The sequence below is a fragment of the Seriola dumerili genome, unplaced genomic scaffold, assembly GCF_002260705.1.
Source record: "Seriola dumerili isolate Sdu_G_001 unplaced genomic scaffold, Sdu_1.0 BDQW01000138.1, whole genome shotgun sequence".
Classification (NCBI taxonomy): Eukaryota; Metazoa; Chordata; class Actinopteri; order Carangiformes; family Carangidae; genus Seriola; species Seriola dumerili.
The window spans coordinates 11,054,531-11,068,780 of NW_019174393.1; the positions used below are offsets into that span (position 1 = coordinate 11,054,531).

Sequence of the window (14,250 nt, forward strand, 5' to 3'; positions counted from 1 at the left end):
ATCTCCCTGCAAAGCCCTCCTCTTATGTAACATGTTTAAGGTGCCATAAGAGGTGCTGCTGAGAGGGCTAGCACATGGAAGCACTTTGTGGTTCTGCAGAGGTATTGATTTAAGTGTGAGGCAATGTGAAGCAGTCCAGAATAGACATTCCACCGGCAAAGTAATTGGGGTAAGTGAGCCAGCAGAACTGGCCCAGATAAATAGGTCACTTAATAGGTTGTTTACGGCAGCAATTTGACATGATGCATGAGAGAGCAGGCGGTGAAGGGCTCCAGCCCGAGCCACACTGTGACACAGGTGCAAGCGCTAAAATAGAGAATAAGAGGAAAAACTCAAGTGGAATCATTTATTTATAAATATATAAAGCACATATTTTCGGCAGAATCAGGCTGTACCCAACGTGGGTCCACCTTTAGAAATGTTTTAGAATCATAATGAATGCCACAATATCTATTCACGTTGAAGGTTTTTTTTCTCCACTCTTTTCACTGTGTGGTAATAATTCCCTCATATCGCTGTACCATCTAGCTTCATTCCATCCTGATGTCAGAGTGATCTTCCAAGGCCTTTCACCTCTCAGCTGTTTTGTGTCCCTCAGTCTTTGGTAGCAAGCAAATGAAAAAGGGTCTGTACAGAGCGGTGAGGAGAGCATAACATCAACACAGTTAGAACTGCCGCAACGATTCCCACCAGGGCTGATCTTACTGTATTAGAAATGTAAACACAAACTACAAATGTGAGTACACTTTTTGAGACACTTTGTGTAACTGTCCTATCATGTTGAGAGCCTACAGCCACTCTGGCACTTCTGTGATGCTGCATTGTTATGCTTTAAAGTAAGTTGTCAATGTTCACACTGACAATGCTAACATACTGATATTATGCTGGTATTTAGTGTGCCATGTTCACCATTTTAGTTAATGTGGTAGCATTTCTATTAGCATTAGCATAAACTAAACACCAAGCAGTTTGGTCATTCCATTAAGTGCTGGACAAATTGAAATAACGGTATTGGATAAAGTAAAAAAGGGGATCACCAAAGTCAGTCGGATTCATCCTCTGGGATTTATAAATGTGTCTCATGGATGGATTTCTGGATGAAAGATGTTTCTATATAGACAATGTGCCTAGAAAATAACATCAGCATCACGCGGAGCAAGTTTGATCTTCCCTTTTGTTCCTCTGTCAGCTGTCAAAGGGCAACAGCCGAGGGTGTTGAGCATGAGCCTGTTTGATAATGCACTCATCAGAAGCCACGAAGTTAAAATAGATAATAAAAGTGCATTCACTGTGTGCTACCAGAAATGTGTTACTTTTCATTGCCTCACTGCACTCATGCATAGCGTTTTAATTTAGCATAGACTGTGTGAGAAAATACAAGTATAGGATGATAGTAGAAACAAACCGTCAAACCTTTTGTCTCCTGGAAATTTCATTTTTCTGAGACAATCAACAATCAGCAGTCACAGTCACAACAAGTAAGTGTTAGTTTGCTGATTGGGAGCAGAAATCCAACAGATATTAAGAAGTTAAGAGGTTGCATTGCAGCATGCACATTGCTGTACTGGTAATGTTGGTATGCCTGTTGGTGAGTGTATGCATGTGCATGTTCTTTCTCCAGCAGGGAATCCTCCTCAGAACCCTCCATCATGTTTTAAAGCGCCACAGCAGCAATGGCTGCAATAAAGGAAGAGTTTGACATTTTGCGAAATGCACTCATTTGCATTTATTCAGATAAGAAGATTGATACCACTGTCATATCTGTGGATTAAATAGGAAACTGGAGGCTATTAGCTTAGTTCGGCATAAAGACTCGAGACGGTGAGAAACATATCTCTGTCCAAAGGTATAACGAAAAAAAAAAAGTCTGCCCACCAGCACCTCTGTAGCTCACAAATGAAAACATTTAATCCACACAAAAACCAATGTGTAAAAACTGCAGTGTTATGGTTTTACAGGTGTAATATGTTGAGACATCACTGTTTCCCCTTGCTTGCAGTCTTCTTTGCTATGCTAAGGTAACCTATGCTATGCTAAGCTAACCTTACATTTGTTTTTCATTCACATTTATTCAAATAAATGTATTTTCCAAAATAAATCCCATGAGATACACACTCACACACCGAATACAACCTATCTGAAACACCGTCAAGCATTATGCCAGTGAACGACACTACATTATCATTCTAGACCTCTGTCCTGTAACCTGAATTCTTTCTTTTGTATGTGTGTGTGTGTGTGTGTATGCTTGGACAAACATTTCCATGGAAATGAACACTGCAGATGATGAACCAACCATATGATTGTGTTCATCATTGCGAGCTACAGAGGTGACATTTACACCGTGACAGGGAATGTGAGGCGCTATCAGTCTCCCATGCATATACATGTGGACACACACACACACACAAACACACACACACACAAACATACATACATACACACACACACACACATACACACACATACAAATACATACAAATACATACACACACACTATGAATAACTATGATGTACACAGCTGTCAGCCATATTTGATGCAGGCTACACATTAGTGTGCAGCTGAAGAAAGCTTGATCACCTTGAGTAAATCAGTACTGTACTATTTCCCATCTTTTTCCACAGGCATTCATCTATTTTGTTTTGGAGAAGCTCATCAGTAAAACAGACGCTAATGAAATGAAATTTGAATAGTTATCCAAAACACTTTAAATCCATTACAGAAATGAAAATGACTGGAGATTCATCACCTGATATGTGAAAAACATAAAAGACCAAACCTGTTGAAGTGTTTTTGTAAACTACAAGTGAGGGTTTCCTCCCAAGGTGATTTGTTATTATGATTTGTTTTAAATATTGTGTGGTGAATCACTTTGATAGGCTACTAGTGATTGTTTTGGATATTTTTATGTTCAAAATGTATTGCCATGTCTCTCTGTTATGCTTAAAGCAGACACTCCGACACCCCGCTACAACCTTCAGGGACTGATTCTGCTTCTACTCATTTCCGCACGCAACTCTGTGGGGAAAATCACAGGCAGATGTAGTGGTTGTACTATTATGACTAACCATTAAGTGATTCTCTTGAAGCTCTGCAGTAATATGATGATGCTTTGAGCCTTATTTGATTGCATTTTACTAATGCACCACACTAAATGAACCATGTGTTGTAGTGATTAAAAAAAAAAAAAAACTAGATAGGGAACGCAACAGTAAAATTTCAAGAATGTGTTTATAGGTCTTACAGGGGTTGTTGAATTTTAAGTTCAAAAGTAAATACTTAAAGGTGCACTAATCAGTATTTTTATATTCACATGGAAAAAAACATTTATAATGTAAAAGGACATTCTTGCAGTGACAAACCCAAAGAGAATTATCAGGTTATTCAGGTCTCTGGAGCATTTTAATGTCTTTCAGCTTATTGTTTTGGTTTTATGACCCACAACTTTACTGTTTTGGATCACTCTCACCCCTCTCATTAACCCCGTTTCCAGGCTCAGCAGACAGCTGTCTGCTCTGATAAACTTACTCTGGGCGTTACCTGCCCTACATCTAACAACAGACAAGACAAGGTTAGCGGCTAGCTGGTGAACATGGAGGAGCGTTTAGAGCCACGTATTCTTCTCACCAGTTGGTGGAGTGCAAAACAGAGCTTGACTTCAAACTCTGAACATGTCTTCAAATGAATGCTAATGTGGGTATTTAATAGGCTAATGGCAATGCCATCAGTGTTAATAGGAGGTAATACTGTATGTCAATGTAGTGTTACATGATCTTTGATTCTTTAAATACTCAACTAATGTCTGACCTGAATACCTTAAAATTTAAAGGATTTGAAATATTCATTCTCCTTATATTGACTTGCATGTTTAAGCCCATTGACTACAGATCTACAGAAACATTACCACTGACCACTTTTTAAAGAATAACAGTTGCTTAAGGATGCTTGAAAACGTGTCCTTGATCAAACTCTTTCTTGAGTAAATTATTATCTTATCTTTCCATGGTGGTACAACCATTCAATTCAGCCTCATTCATCAAAAAAATAAACTAAAAATATGATATGATATATATATGATATAATATTGGTGGTTTACTCTGGGTTTGATTTTCTGATGACTAGCTTCTGAATGCATATCTGTCAGGCAGGTATCAAATACGACTCAAAGAAAGGAGGTTTTTACCATGCACCACATGGTAATAACATTACATTGGCAAAAAATGATGACTACATATTCACTGCAAATTATCTCAAGCAAATTCTGAGTCTCTGCAAAACCAAAGCAACAATGCAATGATGAATTGATTACCCTTTAAAGCATTATACAACTGTCAGTGTAACACTCAGATGCGTGATTGTCAAGCATCCACCCTCACAGACTCCCTCACAGCTTCCAGTGTGAATAGATAATTACACTGCGTCATTCGTCTTTTTGCAGGTTTTTCGGTGTGTTTCAGTTCATCCCACATCCCTGGCGGTGTGTGAGTCAGTGTGGTCCGGTAGCAGCATGCTATACAGAACCTCGCTGCCCTTTCTTTTTTTTTTTTCTGATGTTGATTTAGGCCCTCCTCAGTATTTCAACATCTCACACACAGCCACAAAAGACACAGGAACATCAATTTGTCATGTCCCTCACAGTACAATTCATTATGGATGGTGCACTGAAGCACTACAAAACCAGCAATTGCTTTAAAGGGTCATCTTTTCAGTGTTTTCTGAGAAACCAATTTCAGAACATAATTAATCTTCAGGGAGAGATGTTTTGTGCTGTTTGGTAAAGGTGGTACTCTGTATTTGTTATTGTGGGAAGTAATTGAGAATGGATGATGCTTACAAAACCAAGGACTCTGAAAACTGGCCTTTTCAGTTCGTCTTACCTCCAAAAACATTTGATGGCGGATAACCTCAGCATGGTGTCCTCTGTGTGAATAAATAAGATACAGAACATAACTGCAGCAACGTATATTCATGTAGACACAAATTTTTGGAAACAACAACTGATGTTCAAAATTTATAAACAGAAAAGTCATCGCACCATAAACATCATCCATGCATACATCAACCCTCACACATACACAAGAGTTTGCATTTGATATAAGGTTGAAACACAACCTGAGATGGACATATTTATAGAGTGTCTTCCCTGCCAGGTAAGCCTCGGTTTCCTGGCAGCCAGTGGCACTGAGGGGAAGGACTGTCTCTTAACGTCAAAAGAGAAGGGATAAATAAAAAAGTGGGGTAACTGGAAATACACACACGCACGCGCACACACACACATGCACGCACGCACACACACACACACACACACACACACACACACACACACAGAAACCTCAATTATAATATACTTTTGCCACAGAGTCAGTATATATGGGCTATCATAATTTGTTTTGACTTATTTTGTAAAAATTGTAATTATCAAACATGGAGGTTCTGTTCCTGAGATAAGGAAACCTCATTCAAAATCCCATTACCATTTGTAGCTATGCTAATAAATAAAAATCCAGGCTTGGTACAGAACTTTTCTCAACATTATGTTGCGTGGCTCATTTCATATGTTTATATAAGATAGGCTACGAGTTTAATCTAATGTTGTTTATTCAGTATTTTCAGTTTATTGCTTTTAATGAACACCATTTCCCATAAAACCTATACAGTTACGGGATATACAAAACAGCTCATCATAAGAGGCGAGTCCATGAGTGAATTAGACAGTTTAAAAAAAAAAAAAAAAAAAGACTAGAAGAGAGTGTATGAACAAAACCATGTTCTGATGACCTGTTACCGACACTGCAGCACTTGTAGTTTTTTCCTAGGAGCTTTAGTTTTTTTTTCTGTGCTCACAAAGTAAATGTTTACGATGATGATTTGTCTTAGAATATGATAAGTAAACCCCAGGAACACACTCCCGTATTTCAGAAGGACACATGAAAGAAATGCTGAATGAGAGATTGTACTGAGTTACAGAAGCTATAGTGGAACTGAGGCTAAACAGGACGCCTCTTAGCAGCGCTGGCTGTTTCCACAAATGCATCCATTTTGGAAAAATGAAATAAATCTGCACGATAGCTGCAGTATCATTACACTTTATATTTCCATAAAGAAATTTCACTTTTGAAAATCCTTGTTTATCACTGGTGCACCTACAAAGTACATGATACTACATAGAGTGACTCCTTTGCAAGTCTCTTCAGTGGACACATTTAGGGACAGGACCTTGAGGTGCTGAGCAGCACATTACGATGCAGAACACATAAGTAGAGAAGATTAATGTCACTGTCCTGGCTTGTTAGACAAACACTCTCATTTCTGGATATTCTCTCATCCTCCCACTGATCAATTACCAACACTGCTGAGATCCAGGGTAAGTGCTGCTGCTGCTGCTGCTGTGCGTGCGTGCGTGCGTGCGTGCGTGCGTGCGTGCGTGCGTGCGTGCGTGCGTGCATCTGCCAGGGAGGTTGCCAAAATGTGAATCTAGGGGGCATTTCTGATGGCTTAACACATTAAAAACATCTCTTAAGTTGAGTTTTATGTTGTTAGTAAGGTTTAAAATTTGCATTTGTTTGCGACTTATGCATAAGGAATGTCTAAACAGAGAGTAGCAGATTCAGCTGCTTCATGATTTATGTCCTGAATAAGAAGCTCCGTCGGGAGCTTGTAATTGCCCTGTGGTCTGCGGATGGCAGCCACAGAGATCAGACAGGACTCAGGAAAACTTGTATGTACAGTGGGGGTCTCAGACTTTTGGACCCCACAGTATGCATGTGCGTATGTGAGACAAATTGCCAACCAGACAGCTGGAGCAGGAGAGAGAGTGTGCGATGAAAGGGAAGAAGAGTGAGCAGAGGAAATGCGTGCCTATTCATCTCCTCGCTCGGAGCAGGCAGGTACAGAGGTATGGCAGCCTTACAAGGTCAATATTTTACTTTGGCTTGTGCAGTCTAATTAAATTACAGGCAAAGCGCCCCAGGAGAGCAAACAGAGAGATACAAACTCTGTAAACCCCACAACCACCTACCTAACAACCCACCACCACCGCAGCTCTGCAAGCCAAACACTTTGTAGCAGGAGCTGAGATGTTGGCATGTTCAGTCATCCAACATGGAGATCAGGGGGGTGCCGAGGCAAAGCAGAGCAACCGGGTTGGACTTGGAGATATAAGCTCTTTTAGTGTGAAATTCTCTTCCTGTCCAAATTGAAATAGTAAAATGGACCAGGTACGTTCATAAAGCTTATGGCAGCTAATGGCATCTACAGTATAATGTGGAAAATACTTGTCTCACGGCTGTAATGGGTGTTTTGTTTTTTTTTCCCCTGATCTAACCTTGACCAACAAGTGTCACATGCAACACACAGTCATAGTCTACGCATGTCAACACGTGTTTGTCTTCAGAGGGACTATCAAGCTTCAAACAAGAGCAGTTGATGAGCCTGACTGATGTAAAATAGTCTCACTTGTTTATAGCAGGGCCTGAGGGGCAGCGACATGAAGCACTGACAGCCTGTCTGCCCGATTGTCACTAATAAGTAGAGAGATGTCACAAATCCTCTCACGATGGAATGACTGAGCCCAGGATCTGTTTGTATTTTTATATGATCTGTGAAAAAACAAATGAAACTACAGCAGAGTTATACAATTACTTCTGTGACAAATGGCTGCTGAAATACAAAGTGACTCTTAAAGAGAGAGAGAGAGAGAGAGAGAGAGAGAGAGAGAGAGAGAGAGAGAGAGAGAGAGAAAAAAAAAAGAAGGAACAGGTTAGAATAAAGCGGCTCTCCAATTGGCTGAACGCACCGGGAAGTCCAGCCGCTCTGCTGCTGTCATATGACTTTGACGCAGGCGCAACAAGCTTCCCGGACAGTCAACAGCAACAGCGGAGAACCTCAACATGGCCCCCAAATTTGAACTTCCAAACGCCGCGGCGATCGTCTGGCTGCTCGTCCTCTGTCTGATCCCCCCGGCGGAGGCTTACGACACGGGCGACGCTTTAGCCCTACTCCTGGGCACCGTCCTGGCCGTGGTGGGCTTCTGCATCTGCCTCGGCTGGTACGCACGGAGGCGGAACGGACAGCTGTGAGGAGATGGGACCCTTCCGATCGTGCGCCAGTCCTGTCCTGTTTACCATCCACCGCATTAATCCCTCCCTGTGTGTGTGTGAGATCTCCGGCGGACCTTCTAGCACAGGGGGTCGTGTCGAAGCGGCTGATAGGAAACGTGCCTTATTGGAATTAATGCGTCGGGCTCGACGGGAACCACGTGGACTCTGTTGAGGGAGGTGGAGGGAAGCATCCAGGAAGTTCAAAACCAGGAACTGTTACTTGTTGCACTGCTGAGATTCAGAACCAAACACAGTTGCCTTCTATACGTAAAGACTGCTGCAGTTATTCTCCTATAAGGAAGCTTGCATTGCATATGGCGCATATTTGCTATGCTTGAAGTAATCACTGCGATTTCCAGATGTGTTTATGTTCGCAATGCTCAACACAACCATTGCCATTGTTTGAAGCACAATATCACACGTGTGTTATTAGGTGAAAAAGAGTGGAGCTGTTTTTGCACTTTCTGCTAATGAAACATGTGACTATCGCTTTGTGAAGAATAAATTGATTTCTCCGATGCTCTTCACAGCTCGTGGTCATGAAATGTAAATGATATGCTGTACAATCCCGTTCCCTCTGCTCCGCTTTCACGTAGGACGTGTGGAGGAGAGTGCTTTCATGAACAGGTGTGGAATAATTCACCAGTTTGGGGCAGTCACACCTTTTCCATGCAGTCTCACCTATATGTGATGTAGGCTACTCCATTACAAGTTACAAATCCCCACAAAATCCTACATAATTGAAAATACAGCAGTGTTATCAGCAGAATACAAAGAATAAGAATAAAAAATAAAAGCACTTGTTCTGCAGATTAATTTGTAATACTGTTTTAATTTATAGTCAGGTGGTTCCCCTTCCAAGGGGTCATGTTAAATCTGAGGGGTCGTGAGATGATAAATGCTGTAGGAAAAAAAAGAAGGAAACCCATCTGTGCTACACAAAACTAAATTCAGTGTTGGACCTTTCTCTGATGTTTGCTGTTTTTGTGAAATGGTGGATAATTTTTCTTCTTTGCACCTCACAGTTATTTAAAAAAAATATATATATATATATAAGTTTAGAGGGGGGATGTCTCTTCAGTGGATCTCCTAATGACACACAGACATCTGAGACATAACTTTAGTGAGGGGTCACAAGATGAAACGAATGAGACCCACTGGCTTGATCTTTAATAATGTAGCATCATTTTCTAAGTCCATGTTCTTATGGAAAATCTGAATGTGTGAAGTAGCTGCCAGATCAATGTGGTGGAGTCAAAAGTGCAACATTTACCTCTGAAATGCAGTGGAGTGGCAGTAAGTAGCATTAAATGGAAAACAGCGGTACTACTCCAGTACTTGAGTAAATGTATTTCATTTCTTTCCAATATTGGAGCAAATATAATCAACTAGACCAAAATTATTTAAATTTTTTTAATGAACTCCTCATTTCAACAGGCTATGTAAATGTCCAACTTTATCACATTGTATAACTGATGCTTAAATATCATTATTTAACCTTGAGATGATGATCCAACAAAATATTTAAAAGGTCTGTGCGGAATGGAGTGACTGATCAGAAGTGAAAAATTATTGCTTTAATTTAACTTAATCTGGATGGCAGTTTCTTCAGTTTCAATTTCCAAATCAGTGTCAGCCTCCGTGACTGTATCTACATTTATCATCAATGGAGGAGTGGCCATGTGTTGAAAAGGAGCTGACTGAGCATCTCTGCATCATTTCCTTATTTATTTATTTTTTTTTTTAAATAGAAATCTGCACAGTTCACAGTTCCCACTGTGAAAGTTGTGACAGTTGCTAGCAGTGACGCGTTCCCTACATGTATGATTATGATTAATTCATGTCTCACAACCCAGGTAGTTACAAAGCCAGCCTCTCGCTGCTGTGTTTCATATAGGTGTGCAGCATTTAAGTGTGTGTACATGTGGCTGATTGAATCATTGTTCTCTTGTTACACTGCTCATGACATCACAGTTCTCCATACATGGTTGAGAAATCAAATCCTATGAATTTATCATGCTGCCCTGGGCGGAACGAACAACAGTGCGCAAAGTGCTTGTCAATTATGCATATACAGTACTGGGGAAGTCATTCTAGCTTGAGGTGAACTAGGCTGCCTGATTTAACCCTTCACTTTGTACATAATGGTCGACATTTCTGTGCAGTGAAACATGTATGAGCCTAATGAAAGCCAGACAGAGAGCGTTTGTGCTGATAGCCTCATAAATGTGGTAAGGATGCTGGTTGCAAAGTGATAAAACAATGTACTACAAAAGATCTGATCATCCCAGACTGAACTCCAGTCAGCTTTTTAAATGCTGATTTCAATAAAAGCCTGAAAGAAATCAAATCTAAATCCATCTAACAATCAGGGGGATAATAAAGTCGTCCTTCCATCTACACTGTAACTGTCAAACTGACAGTCAAAAGGTAATCCGTTACACTTCACGTTACCAGAGGTGATGATGAGTACCCGTGTAACGCGTTACCGGCCAGCAGCGGCTCCGTTGAACAGATGTTGCCGTGAGAGAGACGGAGCTGCTGCTGCTGCTGCTGCTGCTGCTGCTGCTGCTGCAACAAGAGACGAGACGCGTCTTGGATCACAAATAGGGATGCAGGGCGCATGCGCACTGGGCTCCGTTTACTGTAGGATATTCACCGTGGAGGGAAAAAAAAGGGGGAAGCAGGCAACAAACCAGGCTTTTTAAAGCAGAAAAAAAAACCCGAACTGTGCGATGTGAATAACTTCCAGGAGGCGACACGAAATAGGAATATCAACAGGTAGGATTTTGATTGATCTTGTGATCGGCTCTCTCTCTCTCTTTCTCTCGCTCTCTCTCTCTCTCTCTCTCTCTCTCCCCCTCGCTCTCTCTCTTTTTTTTTTTTTTTTTTTTTTTGGCCTTGTCTTGTGTGGTGGCTGCGATTCTGGGCAATTCATAGCGGGGACTTGGAAATTATTCTAGTCTAATGGACGTGCGGATCCGCTATACACTGTTACGCTTCATCCAGCCGGTTGGGATGCGGGGACGATGATTTTCTTTCACCCTGCCTTGCTTTTTCACTGAAATCCCTCGGATTCAAACGCGCGTAAAATACTCGACTCATAATCGGAGGACGCATTTAAACGCGTAAGTAGACACCAATGCTAATATTCATGAAATCAGATACGACCACAGGCTGTACGAGATGCTCTGAACAATAGAAAAATAGGTATTGGTTAGAACAAACCCGTAAAATTGCCGGGTTGTTATTGTCACTTCTACCCATCCATTCCAATCACACCCGCGCATTAACCAGCTGAATTGTGTGGAAATGCGGTTTATAGAGTCACTAACATCCAGCATAGTCTCTTAACTCTCTGTAATTAACAATATAAAAGATGATCTGGAAAATGGAGGCTGGCTCAATGAACGCCCCTAATGAGAACACTGCTTATTAACGTTAAGACCCGTAATCCAGTTAACCTTTAATCAGACAAAAACACGGAGGCTTTATTATGGATGCACCCTTTTCGATTTTCCACAATGCATAAAGGCAGGGCGAGTTTATTCAAGGCACCCACCGCTTTCAGAGAGCCTTCCTCTGTTCTGCAGGGTGTAGGGTGTGATCAAGAGGAGCTTATTTTGGACTGCATTTCTCTTAATGTTTCAGAGTACGCTGGAGGGAAAAAAAAATGTCTAGAATTTTACAACCCGAGCCCTTGCTCTTGGGTTCGGGTTTTTTTCTTTTTTGGGGGGGGGTGGGGGGTTAACGCTTCTTTCCGGCAAGCACAGGTAAAAAAATGCGTCGCTTGTTAATGAAGGCTGGACTGTGCTCTTTTTTTCTTTTTCTTTTTTTTTTTTTTTTTAGCCATGATGGTGCTTTTGTTCAGGAAATTCCCGAAGCCACATAAAAGAAAAATATTGCTTGAAATGGATTAATGCTTTGGTCTGATCAAGCTCCATCACTGTCTGTCTGTGTTTCTGTCTGTAGACTTAAAGTATTCAGGCTGAGGCACAGCTCTGCACTGTGCCACTCTAAATGTTAAAATGTAGACGGAAAAATAAATAAATAAATAAATGGCAGACAGAGGGAAAATTATTATCACATTCTAGATTGTGCAAGTGCAGTTGAAAACAATGCAGCTGTTGTGTAAGACTGAATGCTGATGGGTGGATGATATTTTTCAGGGATTTTTTTTTTTTTAGGTGTGATGAGACAAAGGAACAAAGGATGCCTTAGAGGAGAGGTTGCCTATATGCCTGGAAACCTCTTCAAAGCACACCGCCAAATGGATCTAACGCCTCCCCCTGCCGCCTCTAGATCATGATACTTGGCTGAAGCTATTCCGCTATCTTTATGATCCCTCCTCCATCTATGGCGAACTATAGCCATGCAGGGGACCACACCATCTTGCAGAATGTCTCTCCTCTCGCCACGTTCCTCAAACTGACCTCTCTGGGTTTCATCATTGGAGTCGGTGTGGTTGGGAACCTCCTGATCTCCATCCTGCTGGTCAAAGACAAGAGCCTGCACCGAGCGCCCTACTATTTCCTGCTGGACCTGTGCGCCTCTGATATCCTGCGCTCCGCCATCTGCTTCCCCTTTGTCTTCACCTCAGTCAAGAATGGATCTGCCTGGACCTACGGCACACTGACCTGCAAAGTGATCGCCTTCCTGGGTGTGCTCTCCTGTTTCCACACGGCCTTCATGCTGTTCTGTGTCAGTGTCACACGCTACCTGGCCATCGCACATCACCGTTTCTACACCAAGAGGCTGACCTTCTGGACCTGTCTGGCTGTCATCTGCATGGTGTGGACGTTGTCAGTGGCTATGGCGTTCCCGCCGGTGCTAGACGTAGGGACGTACTCTTTTATCCGGGAGGAGGACCAGTGCACATTCCAGCACCGTTCCTTCAGGGCGAATGATTCGCTGGGCTTCATGCTCCTGCTGGCGCTCATCCTCCTGGCCACACAGCTGGTTTACCTCAAGCTCATCTTTTTTGTCCATGACCGTCGAAAGATGAAGCCTGTCCAGTTCGTGCCTGCTGTCAGCCAGAATTGGACCTTCCACGGGCCGGGCGCCAGTGGGCAGGCGGCCGCCAACTGGCTGGCTGGATTTGGTCGAGGCCCCACCCCGCCTACTTTGCTGGGCATCCGGCAGAACAGCAACGCAGCGGGCCGCAGGCGTCTACTGGTATTGGATGAATTCAAAACAGAGAAGAGGATTAGTAGGATGTTCTACATCATGACGTTTTTCTTCCTGGCACTGTGGGGGCCCTATCTGGTCGCCTGCTACTGGCGGGTGTTTGCAAGGGGCCCTGTAGTCCCTGGGGGCTACCTGACGGCAGCCGTGTGGATGAGCTTTGCCCAGGCTGGGGTCAATCCTTTCATCTGCATCTTCTCCAACAGGGAGCTCCGGCGCTGCTTCAGCACCACACTCCTCTACTGCAGAAAATCCAGGTTACCAAGGGAACCCTACTGCGTTATATGAAGGTTTTGCTGTGGGTTTTTCTCTCATCTATGTCTCTATTTCCCTGATTGATCTTGATCTGGGCTCGTTCCCATTGTACAGCGCACTCTCTCTTTCTATCTCTCTTCTCTTCATCCTCCAGTTTTCCTCCTGTTCCTCCTTCTCCTAACCCTTGTTTTCAGAGGTAGAAGGTGGACTGCCAATCACGAGGCTCTGCCGGGGTGATTGAATATGAAATGTATCAAACATGGAGGCTGAAGGGAATGGGAAATACGCAGGAGGTCTGGATCCCCTCCTGTGTTTATGTTCTAGTAAACAGACATTGTGGAAGGCCATGCCAATGCAGAGAAGCAAAAAGTTGAAAAAAAAAAAAAAAAAGAAAAAGAAAAAAGATTTGACAGAACAATGAAAACAAAACCTCTTGCTTTGGATAATTTGAAGATGCGTTATTCTGTGAGGTGTGAAATACGTAAATATGAAAAGAAAAAGAAAAAAAGAACACAAAACAAAGAAATGATACCTCTCAAGGAATCACTGGAAATGTTTTACATTTTAAGAGTTGCACTAAAAAGAAGATGTAAAGATGCTTTTTTTGGTCAACAGTTGCCAGTTGCATTGCAAGGACAACTTTTTTCTTTTTTTCTTTTTTTCCAAACTAAACAATGAATGCTTTAATTTGCAACAGACTACACAATCGCT

The 14,250-nt window shown here is 42.1% G+C and overlaps 2 protein-coding genes across 4 annotated transcripts; both read left to right on the forward strand.

The window, feature by feature from the left end:
* Positions 1–7,836: 7,836 nt before the first annotated feature.
* On the forward strand, positions 7,837–8,627 carry LOC111224915 (putative transmembrane protein LINC00998). The gene has a single exon (XM_022749613.1). It carries the CDS (start codon positions 7,891–7,893, stop codon positions 8,077–8,079), a length of 189 nt encoding a protein of 62 aa, XP_022605334.1. The 5' UTR covers positions 7,837–7,890; the 3' UTR covers positions 8,080–8,627.
* A 2,191-nt stretch (positions 8,628–10,818) lies between these two features.
* On the forward strand, positions 10,819–13,892 carry gpr85 (G protein-coupled receptor 85). 3 transcript variants are annotated; one of them, XM_022749569.1, is made up of 3 exons: positions 11,121–11,228; positions 12,288–13,582; positions 13,694–13,892. In XM_022749569.1, exon 2 carries the CDS (start codon positions 12,439–12,441, stop codon positions 13,570–13,572), a length of 1,134 nt encoding a protein of 377 aa, XP_022605290.1. In that variant the 5' UTR covers positions 11,121–11,228; positions 12,288–12,438; the 3' UTR covers positions 13,573–13,582; positions 13,694–13,892. The 3 variants fall into 3 exon arrangements, with proteins under 3 accessions (XP_022605289.1, XP_022605290.1, XP_022605288.1); XM_022749568.1 differs by lacking the exon at positions 11,121–11,228 and adding an exon at positions 10,819–10,881 and having other exon boundaries at positions 12,288–13,892; XM_022749567.1 differs by having other exon boundaries at positions 12,288–13,892.
* The last annotated feature ends 358 nt before the right edge of the window (positions 13,893–14,250 follow it).